Source organism: Colossoma macropomum, unplaced genomic scaffold, assembly GCF_904425465.1.
Source record: "Colossoma macropomum unplaced genomic scaffold, Colossoma_macropomum, whole genome shotgun sequence".
NCBI classification, from domain to species: Eukaryota; Metazoa; Chordata; class Actinopteri; order Characiformes; family Serrasalmidae; genus Colossoma; species Colossoma macropomum.
This window is the reverse complement of record NW_023494793.1, coordinates 42,430,563-42,450,905: the sequence shown is the minus strand read 5'-3', so window position 1 is coordinate 42,450,905 and position 20,343 is coordinate 42,430,563. Positions and strand designations below refer to the sequence as shown.

The following is a 20,343-nucleotide window of genomic DNA, read 5'->3' as shown; positions in this document are numbered from 1 at the left end:
TATTATTTACCATATATTTTACAGAAAAATAGTTGCATAACTGCACAAATGATTGCATAATTAAATTTGAGTAATTACATTTCCATTCTGTATCATGTTTGAAGTAAATAAATAAGTAAGTACCAAATAAATAATGTAAACAAACAAATAAATAAGTAAGTAAATAAGTAAGTAAATAAATTAGGGCTGTCAATGTTAACGCTTTAACGCTCGCAATTCATCTGGAGACCTTAATGTGTACATTTTTTTATGCAAATTAATCATATTAAAAGTTTGACCCAACTTCCTCCCATAATTCCCACACAGATTTACTAAAAGAACCCCCTAACTATTAAAACATGCTTTACTAAAGAACCATTGCAGTACCCTCTTTATTAGAACCTGAGGGTCATTTCAGTGTAATTTGGTTCGACTGCCTTGGAACTTAACATCAAGTTACCCAAAACAATGACTTAGAGCTTCGGAGTTTGTGCCTCGCCTTATCCTGGGTTACAGCTAGAGCTTAAGGGACTGTAAAAGAGAGTGGTACCAAAAATCCATTTAAAGTTAGAGCCTCATTTTTCAAATGCCAACTCTTTTATCGGTTGAACACATTAAACAGTGCCAACTGACCACTTTAGTGGCTAATAAATAAGTAAGTCAAACAGAACGGCTCTCGTTCCTCTCCCTGTTAATAATCAAAGGTTCTCACACCTTCAGGACACCAGCATTAATCTTAGTGCCGACCGATCAAGCCCTGATTAGGTCAGGTCAGGCTGTTTGACCCTTTCGTGGGAGGTCAGATATTTTAATTAGGCGGAGGAGTGAAACTCAACACATTCCTGACTTGACGTGGTACCTAAAGGTCACGAAAGGTCACCAGGGGTCAGACGGCATCTCAGAGAGAGAAAAAGTATCTGCAGAATAAAAGTAATTCAGAGATTCAGCTGTTGACCATCTTACAGACGAGACCCACATGACCGGTTTTAATTATTAACAGATACACGCTGACCGGCCACTTCATTAAGTCCACCTCCTTTTTTCTACACTCACTGTCCATTTTATCAGCTCGACTGACCATATAGGAGCTCTTTGTAGTTCTGCAATTACAGACTGTAGTCCATCTGTTTCTCTGCATAGTTTAGTACCCTGTTCTTCAGTGGTCAGGACCCCCACATGACCCCCACAGCACAGATATTATTTGAGTGGTGGATCATTCTCAGCACTGCAGTAACACTGACGTGGTGGTGGTGTGTTAGTGTGTGTTGTGCTGGTACGAGTGGATCAGACACAGCAGTGCTGCTGGAGTTTTTAAACACTGTGTCCACTCACCGTCCACTCTATTAGACACTCCTACCTTGTCAGTCCACCTTGTAGATGTAAAGTCAGAGACGACAGCTCATCTGCTGCTGCACAGTTTGTGTTGGTCATCCTCTAGTCCTTCATCAGTGGTCACAGGACGCTGCCCACAGGACGCTGTTGGCTGGATGTTTTGGTTGGTGGACGATTCTCAGTCCAGCAGTGACAGTGAAGTAACACATTGTCTGTAGGGAACAAACTTTTACGGCATCACTCTGCTGATTTTAGTACACAATTTCTATTATTTTGCGGAGTTTAATATATTGGAAAAAAAATGTGCCATAACTTTTGCACAGGCTACATTTTATATTTTATTTTTTTACCCTCAGTATGTTACCTTCAGCAAATAAACAGTGATGGTGTATTAAAAGTGCACAAGTGTGTCTGTGTAGAGGATGTGTTAACTTATGTTGACTTGATTATGATTTTGTATAGTAGGGCTGGGCAATATGATGATATTTTATCACTATTGTGATCAGTTATATCACAATCTGCTTTTTTGAGCATATCGTGAATATAATCAGTGCTTAAAGAACACTGACAAACTACGGTTCATTACTAAGTGAGAGTAATTAGACCCGTTTGACTGCATTTAATGCTGTACAATTTGTAAAATATTGAATAAAAATCTTCATAGTTGTAGGTTTATAATAATGATAATTTTAATAATAATTATTATTATTATATTTTATATATTATATTATTATATATATATGTGGCCTTACAAGTTCTATTTTATTTGTTCCATCTTATTAAATCTCAGAAAAACCAAATATCATGATGCATATCGTGTATCGTGAAAATATCGTAAGTATTGTGATATATAATATTTCTTACTATATCGCCCACTTCTTTTATGTAAACAAACGTTTGCTGCCTTTCCAGTGTTTTTATATCTGAAATGAAGGGTGTTAATAGTGAGTTTGTGCTGCAGTAACAGCCTCTACGCTTCTGGGAAGGCTTTACACTAGATGTTGGAACATTGCTGTGAGGATTTGATTGCGCATTAGTGAGGTTCTGGATCACAAACTCATCCCAAAGGTACTGAATGGAGCTCCATCACTCCAGAGAACACAGTTCCACTGCTCCACAGCCCAATGCTGGAGGGCTTTAGACCCCTATAGCCCACACTTGGCCTTGGACATGGTCACATGTGACTGCTCCAAATTGTCCCATTCTATTGGGAACAGCTATGTAAGCAATAAGTGACCTTAGAGGAGCCAAATTCACTCATTAAAGGGCTGTCCGGAGACTTTTGGATGGATAGCGTTTGTCAGATGTAAACTGGTTTCTCTTATACTTCCATTTTTTATTTCTTATTTTTTTGTCATTTCAACCAAAAAAACCCACCAGCCCTTTACATTGTGTGAACATTGACAAATGGACCAATAGACCTGAATAAAATTTCTTTACATTAACATACATTAAATTTAAGAATATTTTATCATTCTCCCTCTCCCTCACACACACACACACACACACCACACACACACACACACACAGAGCGACTCTCACAAAAGCCTCCTTCTCTGAGCTCTGAGGGTCTGTAGGGACTCGCTAATCAACGCCGTGGCCTCAGGAACACAGCGCTCTTTCTGTCTGAGCTGTCACCTCTTTAACCTGACGTTAACTACAGCCTCGGTCCTCAGAGCCCACCAAAATCCCCCCCAAATCCCCCCAGTACCCCAGCCTGCCGCTGCCTGTCACAGTCAGAGCTGATCAACGCTGGTGGAGGGAAGCAGAACAGTGGTGTGAACTTAACACAACACAGACTAAGAAGAACACAGCATATTATTACATAAACAATACACATCACTGAATATTACTGAAAAAGCACTGTGGACTACAGATGAAAACAACAATGTGTGTTACTGCACTAATAAAAAACACTGCATATTACAACATAAACACCAGATAAGACACCACATATTGATACAAAAAAAAAACACGAATGACTACACAAATAATAAACAATGCATATGACAACACAAACTAAAAAACACTGCATATTACAACACAAACAAAAACACTGCATATTACAACACAAACCAAAAAACACTGCATATTACAACACAAACTAAAAAACACTGCATATTACAACACATACCAAAAAACAAACACTGCATATTACAACACAAACCAAAAAAACAAAACACTGCATATTACAACACAAACCAAAAAAAACACTGCATATTACAACACAAACAAAAAAAACACTGCCTATTACAACACAAACCAAAAAAACAAAACACTGCATATTACAACACAAACCAAAAAAAACACTGCATATTACAACACAAACCAAAAAAAAACACTGCATATTACAACACAAACCAAAAAACAAACACTGCCTATTACAACACAAACCAAAAAACACTGCATATTACAACACAAACAAAAAACACTGCATATTACAACACAAACCAAAACACAAACACTGCATATTACAACACAAACCAAAAAACACTGCATATTACAACACAAACTAAAAAACACTGCATATTACAACACAAACAAAAAACACTGCATATTACAACACAAACTAAAAAACACTGCATATTACAACACAAACCAAAAAACACTGCATATTACAACACAAACCAAAAAACACTGCATATTACAACACAAACAAAAAACAAACACTGCATATTACAACACAAACCAAAAAACAAACACTGCATATTACAACACAAACCAAAAAACACTGCATATTACAACACAAACCAAAAAACAAACACTGCATATTACAACACAAACCAAAAAACAAACACTGCATATTACAACACAAACCAAAAAAACACTGCATATTACAACACAAACCAAAAAACAAACACTGCATATTACAACACAAACCAAAAAAACAAACACTGCATATTACAACACAAACCAAAAAACACTGCATATTACAACAAACAAAAACACTGCATATTACAACACAAACCAAAAAACAAACACTACATATTACAACACAAACCAAAAAAACACTGCATATTACAACACAAACCAAAAAACAAACACTGCATATTACAACACAAACCAAAAAACAAACACTGCATATTACAACACAAACCAAAAAACAAACACTGCATATTACAACACAAACCAAAAAACAAACACTGCATATTACAACACAAACCAAAAAACACTGCATATTACTATCCCATTTCCAAAAATGTTGGGATGCTGTGCAGAATGTAAATAAAACCAGAATGCAATGATGTGCAAATCATGTAAACCATATTTTTAAAGAAAATGCTACAAAGACAACAAATCAAATGTTGAAACTGAGAATTTTTATTGTTTTTTGAAAAATATATGCCCATTTTGAATTTGATGCCAACAACACATTCCAAAAAAGTTGGGACGGGGGCCTGTTTACCACTGTGCTTCATCACCTCTTCTGGTGACACTGCTGTAGTTTAGAGAGTGAAATGTTTTCCTGTTCTTGTTTCACATAAAATTTCAGCTGCTCATCAGTTCAGGGGTCTCCTTGGTCATATTTTTCATTTTATAATGTTTTCAGTGGTGACAGGTCTGGACTGCAGGCAGGTCAGTTTAGCACCCGGACTCTTTTAATACAGAGCAATACTGCTGTAATACATGCAGAATGTGGTTTGGCATCGTCTTGCTGAAATAATCAAGGCCTTCCCTGAGAAAGACGTCGTCTGGATGGCAGCATATGTTGCCAAAACATGTATATATCAGCATTAATGGTGCCTTCACAGATGTGCATGGTACCCATGCCATGCGCACGACATCTTATTACATAAACTAAAAACTAGCACATATTACCACACAAACTAAAAACTGCCATATCACTACACAAATGACTGAAAAACTAAATGAATAACAAATAACTCAAAGCATATTAGTACACAAACAACAAAACTAGCATATATTACTACACAAGCAGAAGAAAACATGGCATATTACCACACAAACAACAAAATTTATATGCATATTACTTCACAAATGACAAAATAATATTCCATATAAATACACAAATAAAATAATGCATATTAACACATGAATTTAAAAAATGCATATTAATACACAAATGGAAAAAAACATTGCATATTACAACACAAATAAAAAAAATGCGTATTACTACACAAATTAAAAAAGGCATATTGCTGAAGAATTGAAAATAAGCTGTGTGTGGTGCTACACAAATGAACAACACTGCTTATTACTGCAAAAAGAAAGACAATACAGAGTGAGAGAGAGATGGATGAGGAGAGAAGGAGGTGGCGCTAAGTGTGTTTACTGTTGTTGTGAGAGATAAAGACTAACAAAAGAAGACAGAAATTAGGGGAGCAGGGGGTGAAGATAGAGGGAGAGAGAGAGAGGGATGGAGGGAGAGGAGAGGAGATAAAGGGGAGTTAAGCTGCAGCCTGCAGTCTTTCTGTCTCTGGCTCAGAGCCTGCAGACATTTTCATATGTTAATATAGAAGAGCACAGCTGACCTCGCTCCCTCCCTCTCTCTCTCCTCCCTCTCTCTCTTTCTCTCTCTCTCTCTCTCTCTCACTCAGAGTCAGAGCACTGATCACAGAGCGCTGTGTGTGTGTGTGTGTGTGTGTGTGTGTGTGTGGTAATCTCTCTCATGGTCACTCAGAGTCTGAGGGGGAATTGGTCTTAACACTACGCTCAGCACGGCTGAATAATTTATAATCAGCGCCGGTCAGACGTCGACAGGGAGGGCACACACACATTCACAAACACTCACATAAGTGCACTTCACTATAGAACACACATTATAATTTATACATACAGACTAACGCACACATATATATATATATATATATATATACATACAAATAAACATCAATGCAGCAAAACATAAGAAGAATTCCTGTTTTTCTTTGACGGTCAGCCATACGGAGACCAAGATAGATTTATCCATAATACAACAATAAAGTATTTTCAGTTCAGTCCAGTTCAATTCAGTTCAGTTTCAGTTCAAATCAGTTTAGTTCAGTTCAGTTTCATTTAATATAATTCAGTTCAGTTCAGTTCAGTTTAGTTTAGTTTGGTTCAATTCAGTTCAATTAAATTCAGTTCAGTTCAGTTCAGTTCAGTTCAGTTCAGTTCAATCCAGTTCCTTTAAATTCAGTTCAGTACAAGTCAAATCAGTTCCTCTGAGTGTGTTCCAGATGGGAGAGCTGCTCAGAGATTACAGATAAAGATCAATGCTGCTGCAGGAGGGCAACCCAGATTACAGACAACTGTATTCAAAAGAGAGAGAGAGAGAGAGAGACAGAGAGAGACAGAGAGACAGAGGGAGAGAGAGAGAGAGAGAATGTGAGAGTTAGATGATACAGAGAGTTACAGAGAGAGAGAGATGAGAGAGTGAGAGAGGAGAGCTCTCAGGAAGATCCGCTGAGCTGCTCTTTTTCTGCCCTACATAAGATTTGAAATCATAAGCTTTTTCATTCGGCTGCTGTTTAAGACTTTAACTGTAACTCACAGAGCAGCTTTACCTTCCACAGCCACAGAGAAAGAGAGGGAAAGGAGAGAAAGAGACACACCAGGAAGAAAGAGGGAATGAGCTGAGACAGAGAGAAAGAGATGGAAGAATTTGAAAGAGAGCTTGAAGTGAGGGATGGAGAGGGAGAGAAAGACAGGTGGGAGAGAGTGAGAGACATGGGAGAGTGGCAGAGAGAGAGAGCTGGAACTGTGAGAGAGAAAGAAGATAGAGAGAGAGAGAGCTGGACGAGACAAAGAGAGAGATGCAAGAGAGAGAGAGGGCGAGGAAGAGAGAGAACGAGATGGGAGAGAGAACGAGGGTAGAGAAAGAGAAATAGAAGAGAGAGAGACAGATATAGAAGAGAGACAGAAGAGAGAGAGATGGAAGGAAGAGAGAAAGAGTGAGAAAGAGAATGAGATGGGAGAGAGAGAGATAAGGAGACAGCTGTAAGTGAGATAGAGGGTGAGGAAGAGAGAGACAGACGAAAGACAAAGGAGAAACGGCAAGGAAGAGAGAGAAAAAGACATGGAATACAGAAAGACAGGTACAGATAGATAGATAGATAGATAGATAGATAGATAGGTCGAAGAAAGAGAGACGTACTAGAGAGATCTGAGAGGAAAAAAGGGAGTAGGAAACAGAGAGAGAGAAAGAGAGAGAGGGGGATCTGAGAGGAAGCGATGGAAGTAGAGAGAGAGAGAGAGAGACAGAGAGGGAGGGAGAGAGAGCAGTGAACGCTGGGTATTATCTGGGCCGCAGAGGGCCGGCCCGAAGGCTGCAGGGGTGTCTGTGAGAGGAGCTGATTAAATCGGAGATCGTGTTCATTTCAGAGTCAAACAAGACGAAGCGGCGAGAATTCGGCTTCTCCACACTGCAGACCTGCCAGTCACACCGGGACACAGCGAGGCTCGTTAGCCGAGCGGGACGTCCGCTGAGACGAGTCGGGGGGTTCATTCTGTTGGTGGGGGTCTGCGGTGCTTTGTCCAGTGGTGACCTCATTACAGCTCAGACCACCAGCTTTAACTGTGGGTGCTGTGAGACCAGCGCTTAGTTTACTGCAGTGAAGAGCAGTGAGACAGCAGAGCAAGAGACTGGAGTTAATGAATCAGGAAAGTCAGGGATCATCAACATTGCAAAGGGGAATTCTCAAAATTTCTGCGTAACTCGATCGTTGAAAGTCTTCACAGTGGTGGTGATAGGAACCAGGGGTCGCCATGGCTACAACACAAGTATAGACTCCAAACCACCAGTGAACCTACACGTGTCTTCTGAGTTTTATATGGAATGTTGATGATGAAAATAGTGAAAAGTCAGAAGTAATAAGTTTTCTTTGGGGACTATTTTGCCTCACAACACCCTGCATGTACCTCTCCGCCATGAATGGATTTGAAGGCCAAAATCTCCTCGAAACTATCATAAAACAGTGTCTCAGACATCAGGCAGTGGATTCATAACCATTTCATGTAATAACTTTCTGTGAGGGAGCTTTTAGAGGCATTAAAGCAGTGATCAACAACATGCGGCTCTTTGACTGCCCTGTTGTGGCTCCACAGCAGAATCAGATTTGTAGGTAAAAATAAAATAATCCTCCTTTACAGTAAAATAAAGCTCTGCTGATCGTTCAACACAGTTTAACAATAAATGGTCTTAAACTCTGGAGTTAATGTAGAACTGCTGATTCACCCTTTAACCCTGAAGATCAGCGCAGACTGCTGGTCACCATAGCAACGCAGACAACACATCTCACCTAGCTAGTAGCTAACGAAAAGGCAAAGAGAGAAATTTAAGATGAATATCAGTAATTTAGAGACGAATGGGCTTATTTGCATTTATAATCACTCCAGCTGGTTTCCTGATACGTTTAATCTGCAAGAAGAAACTGACAAACACTAAAAAGTCACGAAGCTGAAGATTCTCATTCGCCAGCTTCTTGTTCAGATTTTCCTGTTCCAACTTAAACAGTGCAACAGGTACATTCTGGCGCCTTAGGCACCATTTAAGGTGGAATGGGAAAATTCAAACAAGAAGCTGGTGAATGAGAAGCGACTTCAGCCTCTTAAAAAGTCAAACATCAAGAGACATTTTACAAGAAACTGTTCTGCTTTTGTGGAAAAGTTTCCTGCTGGAGATGCGAGAAAAGCAGCCATAGCTGAGCTAAAGCTTAAAGCAGAGCAAAGTAAGTCTGTGTTTTCGTTTATATTATATTTTTTAGCCTATACTAGAACATCAGCACATACTGTGACATATTTACAGCCAAGATCGTAAAATGGACATAAAGTGTTGTGGCTCCCAAGGTGGTTTGATTTTTATTGAAAGGACAAAATGGCTCTTCTTAACATTTGAGTTGTGACCTCTGGGTTAAACCAATATTTCAAATTCAACCATATGTTCAACATTTCTGCTTAATTAATGTTTAAGATGTAAACAGAGTCATTCAGAGTGGTTTGGTGTGAAACGCTCTGTTCTAGAGAAACTTACAGAGTCAGAATTGTTCACAGTGGTGGTGATAGGAACCAGACGTCCACCTCTAAAAGCGTCCACCTCTAAAGTGTAATTAATTACATGTAATTCTTTACGTCTACATAATTACATTTAATTAGCATATCAAAAACACAGTACCAGCTGTAGCATCCCAAGGGTTAAAATTGTAGGATTGCTGCTTATTTAATAACGAATAAACTTGTGTGCTGTGCACTCGGCTCTTATTTTAAAAACAATTCGTTGGAATAACAAATACTCAGACTGCCCGTTACCTTCGGTCAGACATGAAGTGGACATTTGTTTGCACTCTAGTTCACATTTGCTATGTGTCTTGTTAGAGTGTTTATGAACAAAGCTGGTGGATTGGCAGCTCATTAGCCTGATTTCTCTGCAGCTTGGCTGAATTGCTTGGTAACGAGGTCTAGCTGGACACTCCAGAATTGGCCTTTTGGTAGCTTGTGCATGAATTAGAGGGCTTGTTTCATTTTCGGTCAATGACAAGGCCAAACCACTCAGGATGTAGCCGTTTTCTAAGACATATGCACCGACGGTCCATCAAAACAGATCTTTTTCATGTGGCTGCTGATTTGTTGTGACGGCTTAGAGCCCAGCACTCTTTAATTTAACTGGTCAGCTAATAATAAAGCACTCTGGGAGCTGGGTCAGCTGTGATAGATCAGGAAGAACACAATGAAGTGTTTCTGTAACAACTGAGGGCCATGTTATATGTGTTAGTTTTAAATTGGTGTCATTTTGATGTGGGTCAGATCCACAGCTGAAGATGTGGCACTAATTTGATGTGATATATAATCTCAGTTGCTCCCAGTCGAGCCCAAAATGTCATATCAGAATCACTTTATTGGTTAAAGATGTGACTAAAAGATTAAAAATGATCATCAAGACAAATATAACACAAATAATGCAAATAAAAACTATATATATATATATATATATATATATATATATATATATATACGTATTTTTGTTATTCACTAAGTTGTTGTCTTTCTGTGTGTGTCAGGGATGACCTTTTCCGTGTGGAGCTGGACAATGTGGTGGGAGACGAGATGTTCTACAGTAAGGTAAGATAAACTGCAGGCATTAGAATATAGTGCGAGTAAAGTGGGATTAAAGTGAGAGCAACATGACACTAAAAAGAGAGAAAATTTAGAGTGAAGTCACAGTGAAGCTAAAATTATTTGACACGAAGGTACAGTAAAGTGTGAGTGAATTTAGAGAAAAGTGGACATGGAGGTAAAGTGGGAGTGAAGTTACAGTAAAATAGAATAAGGTGGGGTTTAAAGTAAAGTTAGAGTAATGTGGGAACAAAGTTAGAGTAAAGTTAGCATGAGACTAATTGGAGTATAATAATATGGAAGTAAAATCTGTGCATATTAAAGTGAGTAACGTTGAAAAAGGAGTAAAGTTAAAGTCATAGTAAAGTTAAAGAGGGATTGGGAGTTAAAGTAGGAGTAAATTGAGTTAAAGTGGGAGCAAATTTAAAATTATAGTAAAATTAAAAGAAAGTGGGTGTAGAGTTAATGTGATAGTAAAGTTAGAGTGGTAGTAAAGTTAGAGTTGGTGTAGAGTTAATGTGGTAAAGTTAGAGTGGTAGTAAAGTTAGAGTTAGTGTAGAGTTAATGTGGTAGTAAAGTTAGAGTGGTAGTAAAGTTAGAGTTGGGGTAGAGTTAATGTGGTAGTAAAGTTAGAGTGGTAGTAAAGTTAGAGTTGGTGTAGAGTTAATGTGGTAGTAAAGTTAGAGTGGTAGTAAAGTTAGAGTTGGGGTAGAGTTAATGTGGTAATTAAGTTAGAGTGGCAGCAATGTTAGAGTGGGTGTAGAGTTAATGTAGTAAAGTTAGAGTGGTAGTAAAGTTAGAGTTAGTGTAGAGTTAATGTGGTAGTAAAGTTAGAGTTGGTGTAGAGTTAATGTGGTAAAGTTAGAGTGGTAGTAAAGTTAGAGTTAGTGTAGAGTTAATGTGGTAGTAAAGTTAGAGTGGTAGTAAAGTTAGAGTTGGGGTAGAGTTAATGTGGTAATTAAGTTAGAGTGGCAGAAATGTTAGAGTGGGTGTAGAGTTAATGTAGTAAAGTTAGAGTGGTAGTAAAGTTAGAGTTGGTGTAGAGTTAATGTGGTAGTTAAGTTAGAGTGGTAGTAAATTTAGAGTGGGTGTAGAGTTAATGTGGTAGTAAACTTAGAGTGGTAGTAAAGTTAGAGTTAGTGTAGAGTTAATGTGGTAGTAAAGTTAGAGTTGGTGTAGAGTTAATGTGGTAGTAAACTTAGAGTGGTAGTAAAGTTAGAGTGGTATTAAAATTAGAGTGGTAGTAAAGTTAGAGTTGGTGTAGAGTTAATGTGGTAGTAAAGTTAGAGTGGGTGTAGAGTTAATGTGGTAGTAAAGTTAGTGGTAGAAATGTTAGAGTGGTAGTGAAGTTAGAGTTGGTGAAGAGTTAATGTGGTAGTAAAGTTAGAGTTGGTGTAGAGTTAATGTGGTAGGTAAGTTAGTGGTAGAAATGTTAGAGTGGTAGTAAAGGTAGAGTTGGTGTAGAGTTAATGTGGTAGTAAAGGTAGAGTTGGTGTAGAGTTAATGTGGTAGTAAAGTTAGAGTTGGTGTAGAGTCAATGTGGTAGTAAAGTTAGAGTGGGTGTAGAGTTAATGTGGTAGTAAAGGTAGAGTTGGTGTAGAGTTAATGTGGTAGTAAATTTAGAGTGGGTGTAGAGTTAATGTGGTAGTAAAGTTAGAGTGGGTGTAGAGTTAATGTGGTAGTAAATTTAGAGTGGGTGTAGAGTTAATGTGGTAGGTAAGTTAGTGGTAGAAATGTTAGAGTGGTAGTAAAGGTAGAGTTGGTGTAGAGTTAGTGTGGTAGTAAAGTTAGAGTTGGTGTAGAGTTAATGTGGTAGTAAAGTTAGAGTGGGTGTAGAGTTAATGTGGTAGTAAAGGTAGAGTGGGTGTAGAGTTAGTGTGATAGTAAAGTTAGAGTTGGTGTAGAGTTAATGTGGTAGTAAATTTAGTGGTAGAAATGTTAGAGTGGTAGTAAAGTTAGAGTTAGTGTAGAGTTAATGTGGTAGTAAAGTTAGAGTTGGTGTAGAGTTAATGTGGTAGGTAAGTTAGTGGTAGAAATGTTAGAGTGGTAGTAAAGGTAGAGTTGGTGTAGAGTTAATGTGGTAGTAAAGGTAGAGTTGGTGTAGAGTTAATGTGGTAGTAAAGTTAGAGTTGGTGTAGAGTCAATGTGGTAGTAAAGTTTGAGTGGGTGTAGAGTTAATGTGGTAGTAAAGGTAGAGTTGGTGTAGAGTTAATGTGGTAGTAAATTTAGAGTGGGTGTAGAGTTAATGTGGTAGTAAAGGTAGAGTTGGTGTAGAGTTAATGTGGTAGTAAAGTTAGAGTGGGTGTAGAGTTAATGTGCTAGTAAAGTTAGAGTGGGTGTAGAGTTAATGTGGTAGTAAATTTAGAGTGGGTGTAGAGTTAATGTGGTAGGTAAGTTAGTGGTAGAAATGTTAGAGTGGTAGTAAAGGTAGAGTTGGTGTAGAGTTAGTGTGATAGTAAAGTTAGAGTTGGTGTAGAGTTAATGTGGTAGTAAATTTAGAGTGGGTGTAGAGTTAATGTAGTAAAGGTAGAGTTGGTGTAGAGTTAATGTGGTAGTAAAGTTAGAGTGGGTGTAGAGTTAATGTGGTAGTAAAGTTAGAGTTGGTGTAGAGTTAATTTGGTAGTAAAGTTAGAGTGGGTGTAGAGTTAATGTGGTAGTAAAGTTAGAGTGGGTGTAGAGTTAATGTGGTAGTAAAGTTAGAGTTGGTGTAGAGTTAATGTGGTAGTAAAGGTAGAGTTGGTCTAGAGTTAATGTGGTAGTAAAGTTAGAGTTGGTGTAGAATTAATGTGGTAGTAAAGGTAGAGTTGGTGTATAGTTAATGTGGTAGTAAAGTTAGAGTTGGTGTAGAATTAATGTGGTAGTAAAGGTAGAGTTGGTGTATAGTTAATGTGGTAGTAAAGGTAGAGTTGGTGTATAGTTAATGTGGTAGTAAAGGTAGAGTTGGTGTAGAGTTAATTTGGTAGTAAAGTTAGAGTGGGTGTAGAGTTAATGTGGTAGTAAAGTTAGAGTGGGTGTAGAGTTAATGTGGTAGTAAAGTTAGAGTTGGTGTAGAGTTAATGTGGTAGTAAAGGTAGAGTTGGTCTAGAGTTAATGTGGTAGTAAAGTTAGAGTTGGTGTAGAATTAATGTGGTAGTAAAGGTAGAGTTGGTGTATAGTTAATGTGGTAGTAAAGGTAGAGTGGGTGTAGAGTTAATGTGGTAGTAAATTTAGAGTGGCAGTAAAGTTAGTGTGGTATTAATGTTAGTGTGGTATTAATGTTAGAGTGGAAGAGATAATTATGAGGAAAGTTAGCTGTACAGTATGACTGACCAGTCTGTCTGTCTGTGTGGTGCAGAAGAGGACGTGGGAGTCCAACAGGAATGATATCAGGATCTGTAGGATGAAGGGCAAACATGAGGTAAGAGAACACACACACACACACACACCACACACACACACACACACACACACACACTCACACACACTCTCACACACACACACACACACACACACACACACACACACACACACACACACACACACACACACTCGAGTACCGTATCTTTCACACGCCCGTTTCTTTTATGCTTCTTCTTCTGCAGGGGCTTTTTTCTGTCTGGGTTTTTACTGAAAGCTGTGAGAGGGAAAGAGCGAGGGATGAATTAGATAATCCCCTCTAGGACATGAAAAAGAGTAACAGGAGAGAAAAAGAGAGATATTTAACACCCACACTCACACCTGACACTGCATATGGCTTTATCTGTGAGAGTTCGACGTGAGCTAAATGTGAGTTAGACAAAAGCACAGTGAGTAAGACGGGTGAGGAGACAGATGAGAGCAGAAAGAGTGACAGAGAGACTGCCCCACCTGTTCACCCTCAGGGGAGGAAGATAGCAGGACTGAGTTACAGAAAGGGAGATAGAAAAGAGAGAAAGTAGAAAACTTTATTACAGCACCTACCTTATACGTCCACTCTCTGGCCACTTTACTGGAAACATCTACCTTATATGTCCACTCTCTGGCCACTTTACTGGAAACATCTACCTTATACGTCCACTCTCTGGCCACTTTATTGGAAACATCTACCTTATACTTCCATTCTCTGGCCACTTTATTAGAAACGCCTACCTTGTACTTCCACTCTCTGGCCACTTTACTGGAAACATCTACCTTATACTTCCACTCTCTGGCCTCTTTATTGGAAACATCTACCTTGTAGTTCCACTCACTGGCCACTTTATTTGAAACACCTACCTTATACTTCCACTCTCTGGCCACTTTATTAGAAACATCTACCTTCTACTTCCACTCACTGGCCACTTTATCAGAAACATCTACCTTATACTTCCATTCTCTGGCCACTTTATTGGAAACGTCTACCTTATACTTCCACTCTCTGGCCACTTTACTGGAAACACCTACCTTGTAGTTCCACTCACTGACCACTTTATTAGAAACACCTACCTTGTGTTTCCACTCACTGGCCTCTTTATTAGAAATGCCTACCTTGTACTTCCACTCTCTGGCCACTTTATTGGAAACATCTATCTTATACTTCCACTCTCTGGCCATTTTACTGGAAACACCTACCTTGTACTTCCACTCTCTGGCCACTTTTTTAGAAACACCAACTTTCCCTCCAGGAGCGCACTGTGTGATTTTAGCCCATTTGAAAACACAGACACAAACACACCACTTCCCCAGTACAGGTGAAGACACAAGGCTAACAAGAAAGGTTGTAGAGAAACTATTTTGTCCTTCCATTGGCATCTACAGTGTGAACATATAAACCATAGGCTTAGTACACAACGGACTATTCAAACTTTAAGTGTGACTCATCAAAGAACAAGGTTTCTAAGTTCGCACAGTGTATGTCTGGCTTTAGAAGATGTTTATGTACAGCTAGACCAGCCAAACAAAAGACTTTGTAAGTAAAACTCCACAAGTGAGCTCCTCGGATGTGATTGTCGCTGTGCTACAGAGACTGTTGCCAAAAGAGACCTGAGGATCAAAACTATGAAACATACTGTAGTGTCCCACTATGGCCCGATAGCTCATCTGCTGCTGCACAGTTTGTGTTGGTCATCCTCTAGTCCTTCATCAATGGTCGCAGGACGCTGCCCACGGGACGCTGTTGGCTGGATATTTTTGGTTGGTGGACTATTCTCAGTCCAGCAGAGACACTGAGGTGTTTAAAAACTCCAGCAGCACTGCTGTGTCTGATCCGCTCAGACCAGCACAACACACACTAACACACCATCACCACGTCAGTGTTACTGCAGTGCTGAGAATGATCCACCACCCATATAGTACCTGCTCTGTGAGGGTCCATGGGGGTCCTGACCACTGAAGAACAGGGTAAAAGGGGGCTAATAAAGTATGCAGAGAAACAGATGGACTACAGTCTGTAACTGTAGAACTACAAAGTGCACCTATATAGTAAGTGGAGCTGATAAAATGGACAATGAGTGTAGAAACAAGGAGGTGGTCATAATGTTATGCCTGATCGGTGTAAATAGTGTTCCACTACCAGCTTGTTTGGTCATGGGTGCATGTGAGGCGTGGCCATGCGGAGCAATTTGGATACCACTGTGGCAGCAGTGAGGACTTTAATTGTAAATAAGTTGTGTAGCTAGTTTAATGAACAGCAGCTGTGTTACATATGTGCCTTGTTGTGCTGTGGGGTAGAAGGTGGGTCTGTAGTGTGTATCATGAACAGACTGAGTAGTCCTAGACGAAACCTGTATTTGTTAGCGCTGAGCGACAGGTTTCCCTGCTGCGGTGTTAATAAAAGAGCACTCGTGCATCCCTACCTCTAAGTCACACACACACACACACACACCCACACACACACCCACACACCCGCACACACACACTCCCGCTGGCGTGCTGGTCCCCTGCAGTCCTCTGTGTGTATTTAGTCACTGCTGATATATTTGCCACCAGCCTAATTGGGTTTCTAGTAATTAAATGTTTCTGCACGGCTGACCACACAGCACACGCACACACAGCCGTAATTGGATGAGAAATTCCCGCACTCGTCCCTCTCGTCTTTGTCGTTCTCGTCACGCGTTCACATCAGGTTTCCCACTAGTTGGCTCAATGCCAAATGCAAGGGCACGTCCAGCGTCCAAACAAAGGAGCTTCCACACCGACTTTTAAACAGGCTTTAGTCTGAGCAGCACTCAGCCAGATTGTTTTACCCATAATGACGCGGTGTAATTTCCAGCAGACGCATTTATTACTGCGAGAACAGAGAGAGAGAGAGAGAGAGAGAAGTAGAAAGAAGGGACAGTGAGAAGGCATGTGTTATTGATGATAATAATGACAATAATAATCATTCTTATGTATTATTACATAGTAATAATAATGCTTTATGTATTAACTTTAGTTTATGAAGTGCTTTACAGGAAGATTATACAGCTAGGTCACAACACAGACAAAACACAGGGGCAGTAATAATAAATAAATAAAAACACGGGAAGACTTTGACTCTCAGAATAACACTCAAAATATAAATACATAAAGACAGTAAATTGTAGCAACAGAATAAACGTGAAACAAAGACAAAGAAAAGAGAAAGTACAGAGAGAGAGAGAGAGGAGGAAAAGAGAATATATATATATATATATATATATATTTCTCGTGTGATATATATATATATATACTTTCTCTGTCTCGCTCGTGTGTGTGTGTGTGTATATATATATATATATACACACACACACAGAGAAAGTCAGGTAAGTGGAAAGGAGGGAGATAGAGAAGATAATAATAATAATAATAATATTAATAATAACAATAATATATATTATTATATATATTTATATGTATTATATATATTTTCATGTATTGTTGTATAATAATAAATAAGTTTATGAAGTGCTTTACAGGAATATTAAAATGCTAGGTCATATTACAAAAAAAACACAGGAGTGTTATATCATAACAATATATCATTATAATAAATCATAAATAAATAAAAACACAATAACTGTGTTTTTAGTTATTTATTTGACTCAATATCCAAAAATAAATAAAGACAGTGAACTGTATCAACAGAATTAAGTGAAATAAAGACAAAGAAAGGAAAAAGTACTGGGGGAGGGGAAAGAAGGAGAGAGAGAAGAGAGAGAGAGAGAGAGAGAGAGAGAAATAGAGAGAGGAGAAAGACAGAGACAGCAAAAGGTGGTGAGAGAGACAGCTAGAGAGAGTAAGAGAGAGAGAGAAGAGAGATAGAGAGTGAGAGAGAGAGAGAGACAGAGGGAGAGAGAGAAAGAGGAAATAGAGAGAGAGGGGACAAAGAGAGAGTGACAAAGAGAGAGACTTAGAGAGAGAGAGAGAGATTCCTTCTCCAGTGCAGGTCGCTGCTGCTTCCTTTGTTGTTCATTGTGCACATTTTCCTTTATTTCTTTCTTCTTTTAAGTGAATTTGCATATTTTTCCGTCGCAGCTGAAATGCGAGCCTGCGGTGGAGTCAGGGTGCTGCATCGCTGTGGCGTGAGCGAGCGAGCGAGAGAGGGAGGCTCGCAGGAGCTGCTCTGGTTAACGGTGCTAATTGAGGACATGCTGGCTTGTTTACACCTGAAAACAATGACAACAATAACAATGATCGCACCGAAACGCTGTGAGGAGTGTTAGTCTCTGCGCTGTGGTTAAGGGTGGGGAGCCGGGGGTCCGCCGAGTGCTGCAGCGCCCCCTATTCTCAGGATACTTTTACTGCAATCGCTACAGATGATAACAATATCTCTAAAATAAAATTGATCGTAGAGTACACTCTAAAAAATGTTCTTCAGGCGTTCTTTAGGAAAGGGAATGATTCTCTTTAGAACCATTTAATGCTTTAAGGGTGCTTTGCATGGTGAAACGGTTCTTCAGACTGATGGAAAATGTGCTGAATATGGTTCTACATAGAACCTTTTAAGGAAAAAATGGTTCTGCTATTGTATACAAGCTTGAAATCTTAACAGTAGCAGAACGCTTTTTGGTGTTATATAGAACCATTTTTTAAAAGGTTCTATATGCAACACACTCTCCTGAAGAACCATTTCACAATGCAAAGGGTTCTTTAAGTGTTTGAACCATTGTCTTTTCCAAAGAACGCTTGAAGAACCATCTTTTTAAGAGTGTAGACCTGCTGTAGGATGAAGGTTGTGTTTTATTTTATTTGCATATTTTTTAGTCTCTTTGTTGTTTTTGTTATTTGTTATTTGTGGTTGTGAGAGACAGAGAGAGTGAAAGAGACAGAGAGAGTGAGAGAGTGATAGAGAGAGAGAGAAAGAGAGAGAGGATGTTTATATGGAGCTCATTCACAGACAGACAGAGCAGGTTGTGGGGTAACTGATCTGAGTTTAAACATAAATAATTCAGTGCTTTTAACACTTTTACACACACTCACACACACATACTCTCTCACACACACACACACACACAATCACACACACACACTCTCACACACACACACACACACAATCACACACACACTCTGCACAGGTGGCACTGTGTCTGATTAGACCTGCAGACTGGAGAACAGAGCAGAGAGAAAGAGAGAATGGGAGGAGGGAAGCACTGAGGGAGCGTGAAAAAGAATGAATGAGGAAGAATGAGAACAGGAAAGAGGGATAAGTAAGAAAAAGGGGAGAGAGAGAAGAAAGGAATGATAAAGAGACCTCTAAAGATGATAAAAGAAGAGAACAATGAGACAGGAGCAGAAAAATGGAGAGATGAAGAGAAAAGGAGAGAGAAAGATAATAAGCGAGAGGAAAGAAGAACTGAGAGAGAGAAAAGAAGAGAGAGAAAAAAAAATAAGAGAGGATAGGGAGAAAGAAGGGCAGAGAGAGGGGAATGAAAAGTAGAGAGCAGAAAGCGAGAGAAAGAATGAGAGAAGGGGAGATAATGACAGGAGGAGACAGAAATAGAAAGAGGAGAGAGATGTATGTTATGGATTATGTTTTATAGTAATAATAATAATAATAATAATAATAATAATCATTGCTGTAGAGGAATATTAGGAAAGCTGAGTCACAATGTAAACAAAATACAGAGAGCAAAAAATCTAATTTAACTGAAGGAGAGAGAGATTGCATGTGTTTTTGAGAGAGAGAGAGACAGAAACAAGAAGAGAGAGAAGGAGAAATGGAGAAGAGAGAGGTGGAGAGAGATAGAGACAAAGGGAGAAAATGGAGAGAGTAGAAGAGAGAGAGGGAGATGGAGAGACAGAAGGGGAGGAAAGAGAGAGAGAGGTGGAGTAAGAGAGCTGGAGAGATAGAAATGGATGAAAGAGAGTGGAGGAAAGAGGAAGAAAGTGTTGAAGAGAGAAATGGAGGAAAGAGAGAGTAGAAGAGAGAAATGGAGGAGAAAGAGAGGTAGTAGGAGAGAGAGAAATGGAGGAAAGAGAGAGAGTAGAAGAGAGAAATGGAGGAAAGAGAGAGATAGTAGGAGAAAGAGACATGGAGGAAAGAGAGAGTAGAAGAGAGAAATGGAGGAGAGAGAGAGAGTAGAAGAGAGAAATGGAGGAAAGAAAGAAATAGTAGGAGAAAGAGAAATGGAGGAAAGAGAGAGAGTAGGAGAGAGAGAAATGGAGGAAAGAGAGAGTAGAAGAGAGAGAAATGGAGGAAAGAGAGAGAGAGTAGGAGAGAGAGAAACAGAGGAAAGAGAGAGAGTAGGAGAGAGAGAAATGGAGGAGAAAGATAGTAGGAGAGAGAAATGGAGGAAAGAGAGAGTAGAAGAGAGAGAAATGGAGGAGAGAGAGAGAGTAGGAGAGAGAGAAACAGGAAAGAGAGAGAGTACGAGAGAGAGAAATGGAGGAGAAAGAGATAGTAGGAGAGAGAAATGGAGGAAAGAGAGAGTAGAAGAGAGAGAAATGGAGGAGAAAGAGAGATAGTAGGAGAGAGAGAAATGGAGGAAAGAGAGAGAGAAATGGAAGAGAAAGAGAGAGAGAGTTGATTTTTAACACTTTTATTCAGTCACTTCAAATCATAAACACCGTGCTTCACCCATAATG

At 39.2% G+C, this 20,343-nt stretch overlaps 1 protein-coding gene across 1 annotated transcript in view; it reads left to right on the top strand.

The window, feature by feature from the left end:
* Positions 1-20,343, top strand: part of sema6bb (sema domain, transmembrane domain (TM), and cytoplasmic domain, (semaphorin) 6Bb) — a 224,698-nt gene that overhangs the window by 118,129 nt on the left and 86,226 nt on the right. The window contains exons 4-5 of the mRNA XM_036579602.1: positions 10,308-10,368; positions 13,697-13,759. Of these exons, the coding sequence (XP_036435495.1) occupies positions 10,308-10,368; positions 13,697-13,759 (124 nt within the window). The remainder of the gene's footprint in view (positions 1-10,307; positions 10,369-13,696; positions 13,760-20,343) is intronic.